This window comes from Musa acuminata, chromosome BXJ1-10 (genome assembly GCF_036884655.1).
Source record: "Musa acuminata AAA Group cultivar baxijiao chromosome BXJ1-10, Cavendish_Baxijiao_AAA, whole genome shotgun sequence".
NCBI lineage: Eukaryota > Viridiplantae > Streptophyta > Magnoliopsida > Zingiberales > Musaceae > Musa > Musa acuminata.
The window spans coordinates 33325131-33339340 of NC_088336.1; the positions used below are offsets into that span (position 1 = coordinate 33325131).

The 14210-nt window shown below is 41.2% G+C and overlaps 2 protein-coding genes, 1 long non-coding RNA gene and 1 other non-coding gene across 5 annotated transcripts; 2 read left to right on the plus strand and 2 right to left on the minus strand.

Moving 5' to 3' along the window:
- Positions 1-706: 706 nt before the first annotated feature.
- Positions 707-1737, minus strand: LOC135594847 (probable polygalacturonase At3g15720). The gene is made up of 4 exons (XM_065085353.1): positions 1699-1737; positions 1535-1651; positions 992-1123; positions 707-907 (listed from the first exon to the last, which is right to left on the minus strand). Exons 1-4 carry the CDS (start codon positions 1735-1737, stop codon positions 707-709), a joined length of 489 nt encoding a protein of 162 aa, XP_064941425.1.
- A 7132-nt stretch (positions 1738-8869) lies between these two features.
- Positions 8870-8950, plus strand: TRNAL-AAG (transfer RNA leucine (anticodon AAG)). Its single transcript has one exon. It is a non-coding gene; the product is annotated as a tRNA-Leu (tRNA).
- Positions 8951-9367: 417 nt separating this feature from the next.
- Positions 9368-10467, minus strand: LOC135594608 (uncharacterized). The gene is made up of 3 exons (XR_010480144.1): positions 10295-10467; positions 10124-10211; positions 9368-10040 (listed from the first exon to the last, which is right to left on the minus strand). It is a non-coding gene; the product is annotated as an uncharacterized LOC135594608 (long non-coding RNA).
- Positions 10468-10470: 3 nt separating this feature from the next.
- On the plus strand, positions 10471-13199 carry LOC135594606 (cyclin-D5-1-like). Of its 2 annotated transcripts, none has more exons than XM_065084925.1 (5): positions 10471-11710; positions 11789-11875; positions 11958-12237; positions 12333-12469; positions 12546-13199. In XM_065084925.1, the coding sequence occupies exons 1-5, from the start codon at positions 11408-11410 to the stop codon at positions 12729-12731; spliced, it is 993 nt and encodes a 330-aa protein (XP_064940997.1). In that variant the 5' UTR covers positions 10471-11407; the 3' UTR covers positions 12732-13199. The 2 variants fall into 2 exon arrangements, with proteins under 2 accessions (XP_064940997.1, XP_064940998.1); XM_065084926.1 differs by having other exon boundaries at positions 12366-12469.
- The last annotated feature ends 1011 nt before the right edge of the window (positions 13200-14210 follow it).

Genomic DNA, 14210 nt, shown 5'->3' on the forward strand with positions numbered 1-14210 from the left:
GATTCTTGCGCCTGTGAGAGCATCTGTTACACTGGAATCGGATACACGAATGTTCTCAACTGATTGTTCCGCACCATCCCTTCCCAGACTTCCAATGCTGTGAAGAAACATCATGAGAAATCTAGCTAGCAGAATAGTAGAGGCTCTTCTTCTTGATGAGCATAGCAATGAAGTACCTGAAGCCATGGCCAGGGCCGCAACGGACGCGGTTGATGTTGATCTTTGAGCAGTCGGGGCCGATAGCTACGCAATCATCTCCTGCACTCATGGCAATTCAAGAATGCATCAGGACGATCGAGGAGTAGCGTGCAGCAGCACTAATCGACCTCAGAGAACAGCCAATACTGACCTGTTCCGATAATTGAGCCGGAGACGTCGACGTTCTGGCATCCGGAGAAGAACATCCCGTCTGTGTTGGGGCTGTCGCCCGGCGCTGTTATCTTGACCCAGCTAATCGTCACGCCGACGCATTTGAAGAAGGTCATATGCTTATCGGGGCCGTTCTTTATCGTTATTCCTTTCACATAAAGATCGTTGCAGTGACGGAAGGTTAAGGTCTGACCAAACACAATAACACGAGATCAGAATTTCTTCGTTCTAAGATCAACAGTGTTACGTAGGTCTCATCAGTGAGGTTGACACTTACGAAAGGCCGACGCGAAACTTGCTGTGGTTGACAGAGACAATAAAGCAAACAGTCAGTAGGTCAGACAAGATGCGAGGAAGGTGACAATAGAGTTTGGATCAACGTGTCCACCTTTTTGTTGAAGAGGTCCCACCAAAGTTGGCCTCTGCCATCGATCTGCCCGTAGCCGTGCACGATCAGACGGTTCACGTACGTGAAGGTCAACAAGCTTGCCTTATCGTTCGTCCACTTCGAATTTGGTGCCACAATGTCCCCTTGTAGCTGCAAAAACAAGCATTTCCTTTTGAGGAAGGAATTCACAGATAGTGTTTCCAAGCTCCACTATAGCATCTCTTAACAATTCACCCGAAAATCAATGCTGGAATTGCAGGGGCCCGACAGTGTTATTTCACCTATCAAGAACGTCTTCCCTGAAGGGACGAGAATCACCGGTGATCTGGTATCTGCACAAGCTGCTGCCCATGCTTGTACGAACGCCTGCAAGTCAATACCTGGATCATGAGGAGGAAGAAGAAGGAACGAACAACATGCAACACGATACTACCTTCTTCTTACGTAATGCATGCATGCATGAAAAAAAATGCTACTGTGATGGGTTTTGAGATCAAGATTCCCAATCATTATTAATGGTTTATAACAATTATTCTCAGTTACATATGAATCTTGATACCATATCAATTGAATCCACTTCGCAAGTAACATTCTAGATTTGGCTCTCTGACAAGAATGGTGAGCTTGACTCCACCATGCTGCTGCCATGGCTGATGTTGTATTTCGTGACCTATTAACTCCACCTCTATGAAGAGGACTGTGCTACCGATCTCATCCCCGAGAGAGAGAGAGAGAGAGAGAGAGAGAGAGAGAGAGAGAGCGAGCGAGCGAGCTTACATTAGTATCATCAGTTTGGCCATCACCCACGGCCTTAAAGTCGAAAACGTTGTAAGTCTTGTATCCAACAGCAGCACTTAGACTTAGCAGCAACAGACCGAGCACCGCCAGAGCAGCCTGTCAATGTCGATGACACAAGGAAGAGAAACTAGTTGAGGACGTACCATCACAAATACCAGAAGAAACGCATGCGTACTCACCATCGTCTCCGAGCACTTGCCGCACCGAGATCTGCTTGATTCGATTCTGAGTTAGATCGTTGCTACATCGTCTCCATTTTTATAACGCTGCCGATCAACTAACGCAATTAAGGATTAACCAAACAGTAAAATGTTCTATGGTGGAAGAAAATATTATTATGTCTTACTTGTATTTGTCATTGAATGTAATTACAAAAATGGCCAATTGACACAATGCTGTTTGAGGTATTACGAATCATTGTCATATTTAATCACAGGCAATGAATTTGCAAAGTAGAAAGAATGTAGAATTCGAAGAATGCAGAAATGAAGCATCAATCGCTTTTCATTTATGTGGAAATGTCCATTATATGCCAAAAAGTTATAATAAATAAGAAAATATTATATTTTGTGTTTTTGGATATTGGATTCAAATGTATGCCCTATTGAGACAATACTGAATATTATTTATTATTAATTAATGCTACGTAATTGAGTCATGAGATGAATTTTGTTATTCTTCATTATCCAAATTCTGACGTGCCTTAATCTTTATGCCACCACAATAAATGAATTTGGTTGATAGAAAGAAGGATATGCAGCAATTTGAGGCCCAATGCAGAGATTAATCAGTTTCCATTTATTTAACAATTACCATATATATATATATATATATATATATATATATATATATATATATAGAAAGAGAGAGAGAGAGAGAGAGAGAGAGAGAGAGAGAGAGAGAGAGAGAGAGAATTAGAAGGTACAACTGGGTAGAAATTACTTGATTGCAAGAATGCAAAATGATATAAAACTAAGAGATAAAATGAAGGGAAAATTTGAAAGATACAAAAAACAAAAATAAATGAGGAAGAATGAAACCCACATTTCCCATTGAATAATAATTATTCACGTAAACCATTAGATATATCATAACCAATAATAATATATTAATAGAAAAAAAGTTCTATTTAAAATGATATTGTAAGTACAACTTTTTATAAAGCTTATTGTAATATTAAAGGACTGAGGAACGTAAGATATTAGGTACGGAACATGAGAGGTTGTCAGTACCTATAATTTGTGTACTGGTACTATACGCCGACCAATATTGTACTATCTCCTACGTATCGAGTGTTTAAAAAAAATTAAAATAAATAAAAAAGAAAAGAAATACAAAACGTATACCATCATGTAGATCCAATGATCTGCATAGAAAAACAAAAATGTTAGAAAGATGAATGTATGCATAATATTTCATCGTCGCATACGAAAAGGATAAGATATCTATGAGATAGTAAATAACACAAAATAGTCACCTTTTATTAGGCACAAAAGAGCATATAAAGGGGATTGCAAAGGCAGATGCAAGCCTAATCTTGCACTTTCGTCAAACAGAAAGTGGATGGACTAAAGACATTGTATCACCCATATGCCAAATGCCTCATTTACCTTAATGCCACCCAATGGGTTCCAAATCAACTTGTGATACATGAGAATAAGGTTATTTTGGACTATTTTCCCATTCATACTATGCCACACAACCATCATCTTTTTTATATTTTACAAGAAAAAAACACAAAATAAAAACATAAACAAAAAATGGGATTGATAATAGTATTTTTTACCTCGTATATGCTTTTTAATAAAACATCAAAAACAACAAAAAAATAAGAATCCAAAAGCATCATGGGTATATGTTGAACACTATCGTTCTATTTTATCCTCCCTTTGTCAACAGCATTGTCATGGATGGCCTCGAGCATATGTTCCCAAGGAAGTAGAGCTTGAATTCTTATATAAGTTAAGCGAAGGAATAGACTTAAGAGTAGCTTTAGGCAACTGTATCACTCTCATACTAAGCCCCTCAATGTTGTTTGAAATGCATAGCACAACAGAGCATCCAAGGTATTGTATAATGACAATTGAGTGCAAAAAGTGATAGTGTGTTCTACTGACATCAAAGTTATCATTGAAGGCCTACAGTGATGGGAGACGAAAGTTTGTTGGGATCAATTCCTCTTGGATGCTTGAGGTGGGGAGTATCCCGAGGTGGGGTCGTCTACACCTTCTTGTTTGGACTGTTGGAACTCCTTCTACATCTCATCCGAGTGTTGGTCTATCTGTAGCAGTTAGGCCATCAGAGAGTTGTCAATTAAATCTACTAATTGGATCTACGATTCCAGTAAGTTTAGGCCAAAGTGAGGCAGCGCACTAAACTCTATAAGTGGGGAGTGGGGCACCCCCTATGTTAGCAATTCAACACATCGAGGATGGTCCTGAGTATCGATGCTAGATCAATTGGGGGACCCTAGGGAGCATAAGTGCTAATGGTGGTTGAGACATATGCTACGGTTGCAATGAAGGCATATTTTATTGAGCCAATTAGGGTAAGAGCGGAGCGATTGCCTGTATCATGCTCATGAGTGCCTACACTTGGTGCATAAGGCTCAGGAATGCTTTAACAGGGATAACTAGGTGCCTCGCATTTGTCCCTAAAGGTGAGAGTCCTGGGTTGTTAAACAAACGCTAATAATGCCCCAACGTTTGAGCGAAGGTGGATGGATCTATTTGAAGAAAGGATGGTAATTGCCCACCTTGTGTAAATGTGTTATGGGTTGAGGGTAGAGCCTACTCACTTGAGCGCTCATTGAGAGGGTTCATGGGCAGACATTCCTAAGACATTTTAGGTTATCCTTTTAGTCCAAAAATGTTGAGATGTGCCATCGACAATCGAGTCAGCTCGACTTAGTCTTATCATGAAGGCGTAGATATGTTTAAGGAACCCTTGTCATAGCCTTGGCATGGTTGAGGTGGCTATGAGGTAGTCTTTATAACTCTAACCTATTCGAGATGATCTTTGATAGAAGATAAGAGTTCCCCAACTATATGTATAATTGTTCTGTTGAGGATAATCCTTCCTTTTAATATGTATAAATAGGAGAGGGACACTTAATGTATTTAAACTAAAGCTTCTTCAATATAGCTTCTTTCCATCATGTCTCAGAGCATTGAGAAAAGCGAAGCTTCGCTCTTGCATTTGGCCAGCGATCAATGCTGCTGAGAAAAGCAAAGTTTCGCCCTTACCTTCGGCCAACGACCAAGGTCGCTGCAGCCAAATTCCTAAGAGACTCCGCGGCCAATCCTCATCTTCCTCACCGCAATAGTCTTCGTTGATATGCCAGCGGACTTAAGGAGAACGAAGGGCGAACTTAAGGGGAATGAAAGGAACGCCTGTGCCCTCAAAGCAACAGCAATCGCAGCAGCAGCGATCTATTCTTGCTCTACTCACGAAGCCTCTCGCTCGTAAACCATTCTTTGCATTGATCCACGGAGGCATAATAGAAGATAAGATTCCTCCAACTATATGAGGAAATCTCTCTATTCTGTTGAAGAAAATCCTCTATTTTGTTGAGGGAAATCCTTCCTCCAAATCTCTATAAATAGGAGACAAAGCTATTTATCTGGCTTCTCGGTGTATTCCTGCATAATTGAAAAATTATATGGGGTGTGAGAGGGTTTTGGAAAGAGATCCGACCCTTGGGCTAGTGCCAAGGGTTGGCTTTTATACCTGATTAATTAAGAAGATCCTTTATAACGGTCTCAACGTCCTCTCCTTGACTTTTTGTCCATAAGGGTGGACCTCTTATGAACTATTGTCTAAAGGAATCGAGAGAGAGAGAGAGAGAGAGAGAGAGAGAGGCGAGGGGATAGACCTAAACAACCCTCGTGAAATGTTGGCCATGAAGGCCAATAAGGCTAGTCCGAATAACCTTCCATGGACTATTGTCCACATTCACCTGACTAATCTATTTTTTAAAATAAATTTATTATTAAAATTAATTAATAATATCAAAATTTATAAATAATAATAATACTTATAAAAATTATATATTAAAATATAAATATATTTGAATATAAATACTAATATTTATTGATATTATATTATTTGGTTCAATTGAACCAAATGACTTGCAATCAACTCAACCAAGGTTTAATCTAGCCTGATTTGAATTAGGTGGGCGGTTGACCTAATTAATATATGGGCCCACATCTTAGCCCACATATTAATATGGTAGGTATAGGACGGGGTGGGAAGTGCTTTACCTGTCTTTAACCCATAATCGTGCAAGTAATAAAAAAAATACCCCCATCCCCTTCTCCACTTTTTTTTCTCTAAAAGTTTTTTTTTTTGTCTTTTTTAGCCTTGGGCGTTTCTCGCTCGAATATAAGATTTGTGTCCTAAAGAGCTATCTCATCCTAAGGTGGGTCCACCGATGATGATGTCAATGACAACTCAGGACCATCCTCGATCAATTGATCTAGACGATCCTAATGTGGGTCCATCGATGATGATGTGATCTAGAGACTGTCTCATCCTAAGGTGGGTCCATTATGTCCTAGAGACTCCTCAATAGAGAGTTTGTGGAGAGGGTTCATAGGTGAATGTTCCTATAATATTCAGAGCCCTCATTCTAGGGCTAAATTGTTGAGGAGATGCACCATCGATAGTTAAGTTAGCTCGGCTTGGTCTTATATTGAATGCATAGAGATGTCTGATGAACCCTTGTGGCAGCTTTAGCATGGTTGAGGTGTCTCTGAGGTGGTCTTGAGGTTGGGCCAAGGTGGATTTGGTTTCTTAGTAGGTTCCTACACGAAAGTCAATATCGAGAGGAGTTTCCCTACCTGACCTCTCCGGTACGCAAGTTAGTTCAGAAAATTATATGGGTTGTGAGAGCTTTTTAGAAAGATATCCGACCCCTAGGTTGACACCGAGGATCAGCTTTTATACCTAATCGGTTGAGGAGATCCTCCATAATGACCTCAACATCCCCTCTTTTGTGTTTTGTCTACATGGGCAATAGGCCTGAATAAGCTCCTGTGGATAAGTCCACGGGGGCAACAAAAGGAGGGATAGCCCTAAACAACCTCCATGAACTATTGGCCACGACAGTTGATAGGGTCGGTCCAAATGATCTCTCGTGGATTATTATCCATGGAGGTCAGGAAACCATAACTACCTCCATGTCATTGCCTGGTGGAGGGTGATTCAACATGTTTCTTCCATGTCAGTATTTCTGAGGTGGTTAGCTAGCGGATGGGGATTGATTGCAAAAATATTTCATATCAATGTCGTTTAGGATACCCTTCAACTTGTGCCTCTTTTGTATGAAAAAACATTTGCTTTATTAAAATATCATTACAAATTCCATGCTACTCTTGAGTGACTTTACTTGTTTACATGAATACTCATCCATTTATCTGAAATGATTAAAAATATCAATAAGATGAGGTAGAGTGAGGAGTGTTTTCTTGTTTCCCATCCCCATCTCATCCCTCGTTCCTCATCCCCAACCGTTTAGATGGGGCTAGGGTAAGGATGGGGAATCCTCATTTGGGGCAAAAAACCTATAAGTTTTTCATATTCACATAATTAATCTATTTTTTTAAAAATAAAATTATTATCAAAATTAATTAAAAAAATTAAATGTATAAATAATAATAATATGTATAAAATTTATATGTTATAATAATATTTAAATATAAATATATCTAAATATAAATAATAATATTTGTTGATACCATATTATTTGGTTCAATCGAACCAAATGACTTGCAATCAACTCAACCAAGGCTTAATTCAACCTGATTTGAATTAGGTGGACGATTGGCCCGATCAACATTTAGGCCCAACATCTTAGCCCACATAGACAATGTTGGTATAAGATGACGTGGTAAGTGCTCTACCTTTCCCCATCCCATAACCATCCAAATAATAAAAAATGCCTTCATCCATGTCTCATTAGGGGCGAGTCTCGTATTGTCGTTGCTATCTTGTACAACAATGCTAGTTTTGCCACCCTATTCTGCTATGATGATTTGATGTTTGCTTAACTTGAACTGATATAATTTTATCATGTCCTTAGTTGAGATTACCTAAGGTATGTGATACCTAAGTGATATTTGTTTATAAGGGTTATCCTAGACCTTAACCTTGTGTAATCTATAAAGAATCTACATAAAGAAAATAATGTTAGAAAGATGAATGGGTGGGTGATATACCATTATTGTACTTTAAAAATATATAATAATTGAGATCACAAGCAACATAAAAGAATCAGTTTTTATTAAGAATAAAAGACTAAAAAAATGAGTTAAACGAGCATACACAGAAAGAGCTTTGAAGTTAGATACAAACCGAATATTCACCTAACACTTTTGTCAAATAGAAGATGAGCATTCTAAAGACGTTATATCACCTCTCAGACATATACACAAGGCTCTATCCACTCTGATGGCACTAGGCGATTCCAAGAAAAAAATACAAAAAAAATAGTCTTGTTCTCGTGTGCCACAAGTTAATTTTTGTTTGACAGCTTTGTGATATGAAATAAAAATGTAATCGAGTTATAAAATAGAAACACGAATAATAAACCAAAATGGGATTGATGATAGTATTTTTTGCTCCATTGCCCAAAAAAATCACTCAAAAATATCAAAAACAAAGACTAAAAAGAGGTAAGGACATGCATCGAGCATTTTTGACTAAATTGCTCACAACACGATATAGGTCCATTGTAGGATCAAAATCATTCGATTTATCTTGGTCCATATATACCAAAAATCATTACACCAAATCTGAGAAATTTTTATATTTTATAATATTTATAACATGTATATAAGAGGTGAGGTTGTCATCACCAAAGTTGGTAATTTCATGCACCGATACTGTGACACTCAGGTTTTGAATCAGTATCGAGACTTGGTAAATCAAATGTGGATCGAGTATTAAATGAAAAAAATATATAAACAAATACAACATTATACGTAGCCTATACTGTCATGTACTTGGTGCTATGAGGCCAATATAGTATCGGTCCCGTTGGGTTTAACCAATGTTTTGGTTCGGTTCGGTTCATCTACTCATATGGAAGACTGGTTTGGATCACTTAGTACTTTAAATATATATAAGATATAAGATTTACTAATTCAAACATCAGTTGAAATGGCCGAGTTGATCTAAGGCGCCAGATTAAGGTTCTGGTCCAAAAGGGTGTGGGTTCAAATCCCACTCTCAACACATGTTTTATCTGTCTACAAATTACCAACTTACTTTAAATGTATATAAAACATAATATTCACCATTCAAACATCAGTTGAGATGGCCGAGTTGGTCTAAGGCGCCAGATTAAGGTTCTGGTCCGAAAGGGCGTGGGTTCAAATCCCACTCTCAACAGATGTTTTTATGTTTTATCTGTCTACAAATTACCAACTTACTTTAAATGTATATAAAAATAAGATTCACTATTCAACCATCAGTTGAGATGGCCGAGTTGGTCTAAGGCGTCAGATTAAAGTTATGGTTCGAAAGGACGTGGGTTCAAATCCCACTCTAAATAGATGTTTTCATGTTTTATCTGTCTACAAATTACCAACTTACTTTAAATGTATATAAAAATAAGATTTACTATTCAACCTTGAGATGACCGAGTTGGTCTAAGATGCCAGGTTCTAGTCTGAAAGGTCGTGGATTCAAATCTTACTCTCAACAGATGTTTTTATGTTTTATCTGTCTACGAATTACCAACTTACTTTAAATGTATATAAAATATAATATTCACCATTTAAACATCAGTTGGGCTAAGGCGCCAGGTTCTGGTCCAAAAAGGTTCAAATCCTATTTTCAACAGATGTTTTAATGTTTTATCTGTCTACAATTACTGACGCGTCGTCAACTTACCGCTCGCTAGCGCTTTTGCTCACCAGCCATCGACATCTGCTTCCGAGCAATGAACCCACGTGGAAGCTCGCCTTCCATCCTCACGTCTGCACCGACCAACCTCAAGCAGCTCTCAAAGAGGAGGAGCAAGGACCACAACCACTTCCATCCTCCAGAGGTCACAGGCAATACAATAAATACTACTAGTACACACAGCACCGCAGCGTCGCCCATGTGATGCGAGCGGTCAGGTCAAACTTGGGGAACTTGGCCGAGGGAACACACCCTCTCACCCACCTCAAGATCTTGGTATCCGATCCAGCCAACCTAAGAGAAAGCATGGCTCCTCGCCCTCGTCTCCTCGTCTCTCACCCACGTCTGAGTTGGCCTGCAGCAACATCCTGATCCAACAAGCTCTCCCATGGTGGAACGTGTGACCAGCACAGTCTTAAGTTATTGTGGTGTCAGAGCAGGAGTGCTCAATCTCTGGATTCACGTTCTGATGCTAACAATGGCTTTATAGATCGGCAAAGGGGCCAAACAACATACACTTGGTGTGCAAGAATGCTCGCGTGACATCACACCTGCGCCAGCCACTGTTTTTGGTCTGCATAGTTTTGAAGCTTATGGTTCTGTACGAATTCAGCAAGGCTTATCAATCGTGGATAACAGTTGTAGTATTATGCCTACCTGATACCATTTTGTAGCTTCTTCTTGATGCTAACATCTGTTCTTCCTTCCTGCACACTCTCGCCTGAAGTCAAAAGGTTCTTGCACCCTGGGCCAAAGTTGGGTTAGCGATCGTCTTGAATCTTGACATAAAGCAGCAAAAAGGGGGCCAGTGACGTGACCATCCTCTACCTCTATCCATTTGTTTGGAGATCATTGTACTCGCAGTGTTGAGCTCGCAATGGCAACTGGAGACTGAGAAAGCTGTGTGTGTGCTGGGCTTGGGTCTGACATCCCCCACATGCGTCATGTCTCTCGCGGAGCTCGGAGTGGGAATTGTTGGAGACTTTTGATGCAGGGTTTGGGGTCCCTCCTTCCCTCTAATTCTTCCTCCCCCTGTGTTAGGCTCAACCAAAGCTCATATAAATCATGGTGGCGGTCACTCTCACATTGTTGACAAGCAATCAGAACCCACATTATCCTAACCTTATTTGACCAACACCGTCCTAAATCTTCTGGATAACTTAGTAGAAAGCACCTGCAGCAGCAACAACACAGAGCGATGAGCAGAGATTTCAGGCGAGCTCTGGTCCATCCTTCGTTAACTTAGTAGTCCGCTGGGGCAGAACCGAAGGCTACAAGACATGGATTTCCTCATAATGGTTGTCACCATTTCCATGGGTTTGGAGAAGCACAGAAAAACATGTGTCCCTCACCCCTGCAAATCATCCAGATGTGAGCTCGCAGTCCAACATCGTGACCCACCGCCGCCGCATGGGGACAACTCAACTCGCTCCATCTGCTTCTCCCGTCATACTCGAAACTGGAGAGGACGATTGGAGCTGGAAATGGTAGCACACCTATTTGTCTTCACGTCTGCATCTCGTACATGAAATCATCCGTCTTTGGACTCACAGAACGCAACTCTGCAATACGAGTTGAGACGGACACTTCATTCACATGACGAGCTTTCAATACAACAGAGCCAAGGAAAAGGAAGGGCTGCCTAACCCAAGGAACGCGGGCATACGACAAGACCCATCGATCCACCGAGGAGATTCGGCAGCATGGATTAGCACTCTACAAACATGTATTAGAAAAAGCCTCTCTGCGTCCGCAACAGGAAGGTCGAGAGACAGCTCCAATGGTGGATTGGCTGCGTCGCTTTTGTCTCATTGCTCCTTAAATAGGGACACTCTCTCCTCTTTTTCCTCACACCTTGCCGTGTCCGCCTGCCTCTTGCGGTTGAGCAAACACGTATAGCTATCGACAATTACCACAAACGCCTTTTGCTTGGAGAGGGTTATGGATGAACCCGGCTGCTCTCTGTCGATCTCCAGCCTCCTCTGCCAGGAAGACGCGACTGATTTGGATCCGGATTTGGATTTGGATTTGGATTTGGAGTTTGAAGATGAACTGTGTCAGGCGTACCTGCTTCTCAAAGACGCGATTTTTACGGACGAGGAGTACATCCAGGAGCTGGCCTCGAGAGAGAGGAGCAGCTTCGAGAGGCAGGACCATGAATTCTCCTCTTGTGACGAGTGCTTGGTTCCGGCGGACAACTGGTTCAAGCGTGCCCGCTCCGACGCCATCCGATGGATCTTGAACGTGAGTCCTCGTCTCATTGATCGATCTATCTGTGTGTGTGTGTATTCCTCATCCCAGACTTTGATGTGTGTTGTTCAGACCACCGCCCGTTTCGGCTTCGGCTTCCAAACAGCATATCTAGCAGTGGCTTATCTTGATCGTTTCCTTCGACGGCGAAGAATTGATGTAACTTAGATCTGCTCTCATGCCCTCCTCTTTCCCTTGTTCATCGAGCTTCCCGCCTACTCATCAATCTGTTGTCGATCAGAACGGGAAGCCATGGGCGACCGGATTGCTGTCGACGGCATGCTTGTCCGTGGCGGCGAAGATGGAGGAGCGCAGAGTGCCGCCGCTCTCGGAGATGCAGATCGAGGGGTACGCGTTCGACAGCAATGCGGTGCAGAGGATGGAGCTCCTCCTCCTGGATACTCTGCAGTGGAGGACGAACTGCGTGACGCCATTCGATTACCTGAGTTATTTCAGATCGAAGTTCCAGTGTGAGGAGTCACTGCACAAAGCCATCGACTTCATCTTTGCGGCCATCGATGGTTTGTCATTGGCTTCCACTTTCCATACAGGCACAGTCGATTCATCAAACACCTTAATTATTTGCATAACTCGGATCATTTCCTTGTGGATGCAGCGATCAATTTAACTACTTGTCGCTCCTCCGCAGTTGCTGCAGCTGCCATATTGGCTGCATCCAGCGAAATCTACTCCAAGGAGTTACTGGAGACAAAGATGAGCACTACGTCACTGTTCCAATCCTTTTCAGAAAAGGTAGGCCACCGTGTGTCAACCTCGATCGGCTTAATCATGGAATGGTGAGCTTAGAGTTTTCTTGGCGGTGTTTCAGGAACACGTGTTTTCCTGCTACAGTATCATGACTCAGGATCTGCCCAAGAACATGATAACACCCAAGAGGTTGTCTTCTTCTGAAGCATCAGAGAACTATTCCAGCATCACCGTTGCCATCGACAGTGCCTCCATCAGCTCGTCAAGAACTAAGAGGAGAAGGTTGCGGTTGCCAGATATCCATTAGAGACCAACCTAACACTGATTTTTGGATGTGCATGGGAATGAATGTCTTGATTTTGATTCTTCTTTTCTTTGACTTTTGTTTTTGATTATTGGTTGTGTGAGTGCATGTTTGGATGGTTTATGGTTGGATTGGTTGGTTATTAGGATTGAGAAGCTTGGAAGTTGAGCTGTGTGAGATGTTTCCAAATCGAATGGAGTGAGAAAGAAGAAAGGGAAGGCCACTGAAGACTGTTTGTGAATAGCGTTGCAGACCTGCCTTGTTTGCTTCACATACCACATCCCATGTTGTCCATCGATGGATTTGGTCCTTGCTGTAGTTCTCATCGTGCCCTTTTCCATGGGAAATATTCACTGTGAAGCAGTGAGGGTGATGTAATATGATCTTGATCGGATACTGTAAAGAGGATGGATGCACTTGGAATTGTTTGTTTTGGTGGAATGAGATATAACTCCAACTGTGACTAATGTATCTCGTGATGTCTTGTCATGTAAACAAAACCAATCAACACTAAAGTCAAAAATGAAGTTTTCAGGTACATAAGAGTTCAATCTTTTCCTCCATGGAGAAAAAAATGCCATGAATTGAGGTCCCTCTCAACCATCATCATCCAATGGAAAATATGATGAGATCCTCGAATGATATGAAGCCATTCGACTTCAAACTTTTCCTAAGTGCATCTCATCATCCAAAGTTATGGAAAAGAAAGCTCACTTTTGTCTTCTTGAATAGGAGATGTTTTGCTTTGGAAGGCATAAATGCAATTGAATATCTGTTCTGGTCCTCATCAATGGATTTTTCCAATGACAAGATCACCTAATGTCAAATGGAACATTTTTTCTATAAACAAAACTCCGATGTGATTGATCACTTAAAAGAAAACAAGAAATGATGATCCCACTGGAATTTCTACTGATCTCAGCAATTGCTAGCCATGAGAGTTGCTCGACTCTGGAAATCAATCTTCGACTTCTTTGACATGTATGCTGAAAACAAATCAGGTCTCACCTTCTCTCGAGCAGTAAAAAAAGAAGAAAAAAATCCTTCTACTTAAGTTATTTATTTATTTAGTCAAGTGTTTGATGTGCCACTTGTGAAGAAAAGCCAAAGGACTTACTCAGCTCCTTCACATGTGGTTCTCAGCTACTACTCTTTTATCTTGCAAAGGAACACTGCCCGCTGAAGCCTGTTAGATCTCTGCTCCCCGTTTTGACTTGCTCCGATGAGAGCGAAGGCAACAAACCGCAAGCCATGCACCCTCTGTTCCATGATCTGATGGCTGTGACTCGCAGCCAAATGCAGAGCCCAAGACAAGGTTTAGTGAGAGTGTTGGAACAAAGAAGGACAAGCTGAAGTAGAGAGAGTCGTCTCTCTGGATTAATGGATTATAAAAAGGAAAGGATCGGAGTGGGAATTTATGCATGAGACATGTTCCTGTAAACAAAGGCTTACTTCGACTGGTGGCCTGACCATCTTTGCAGA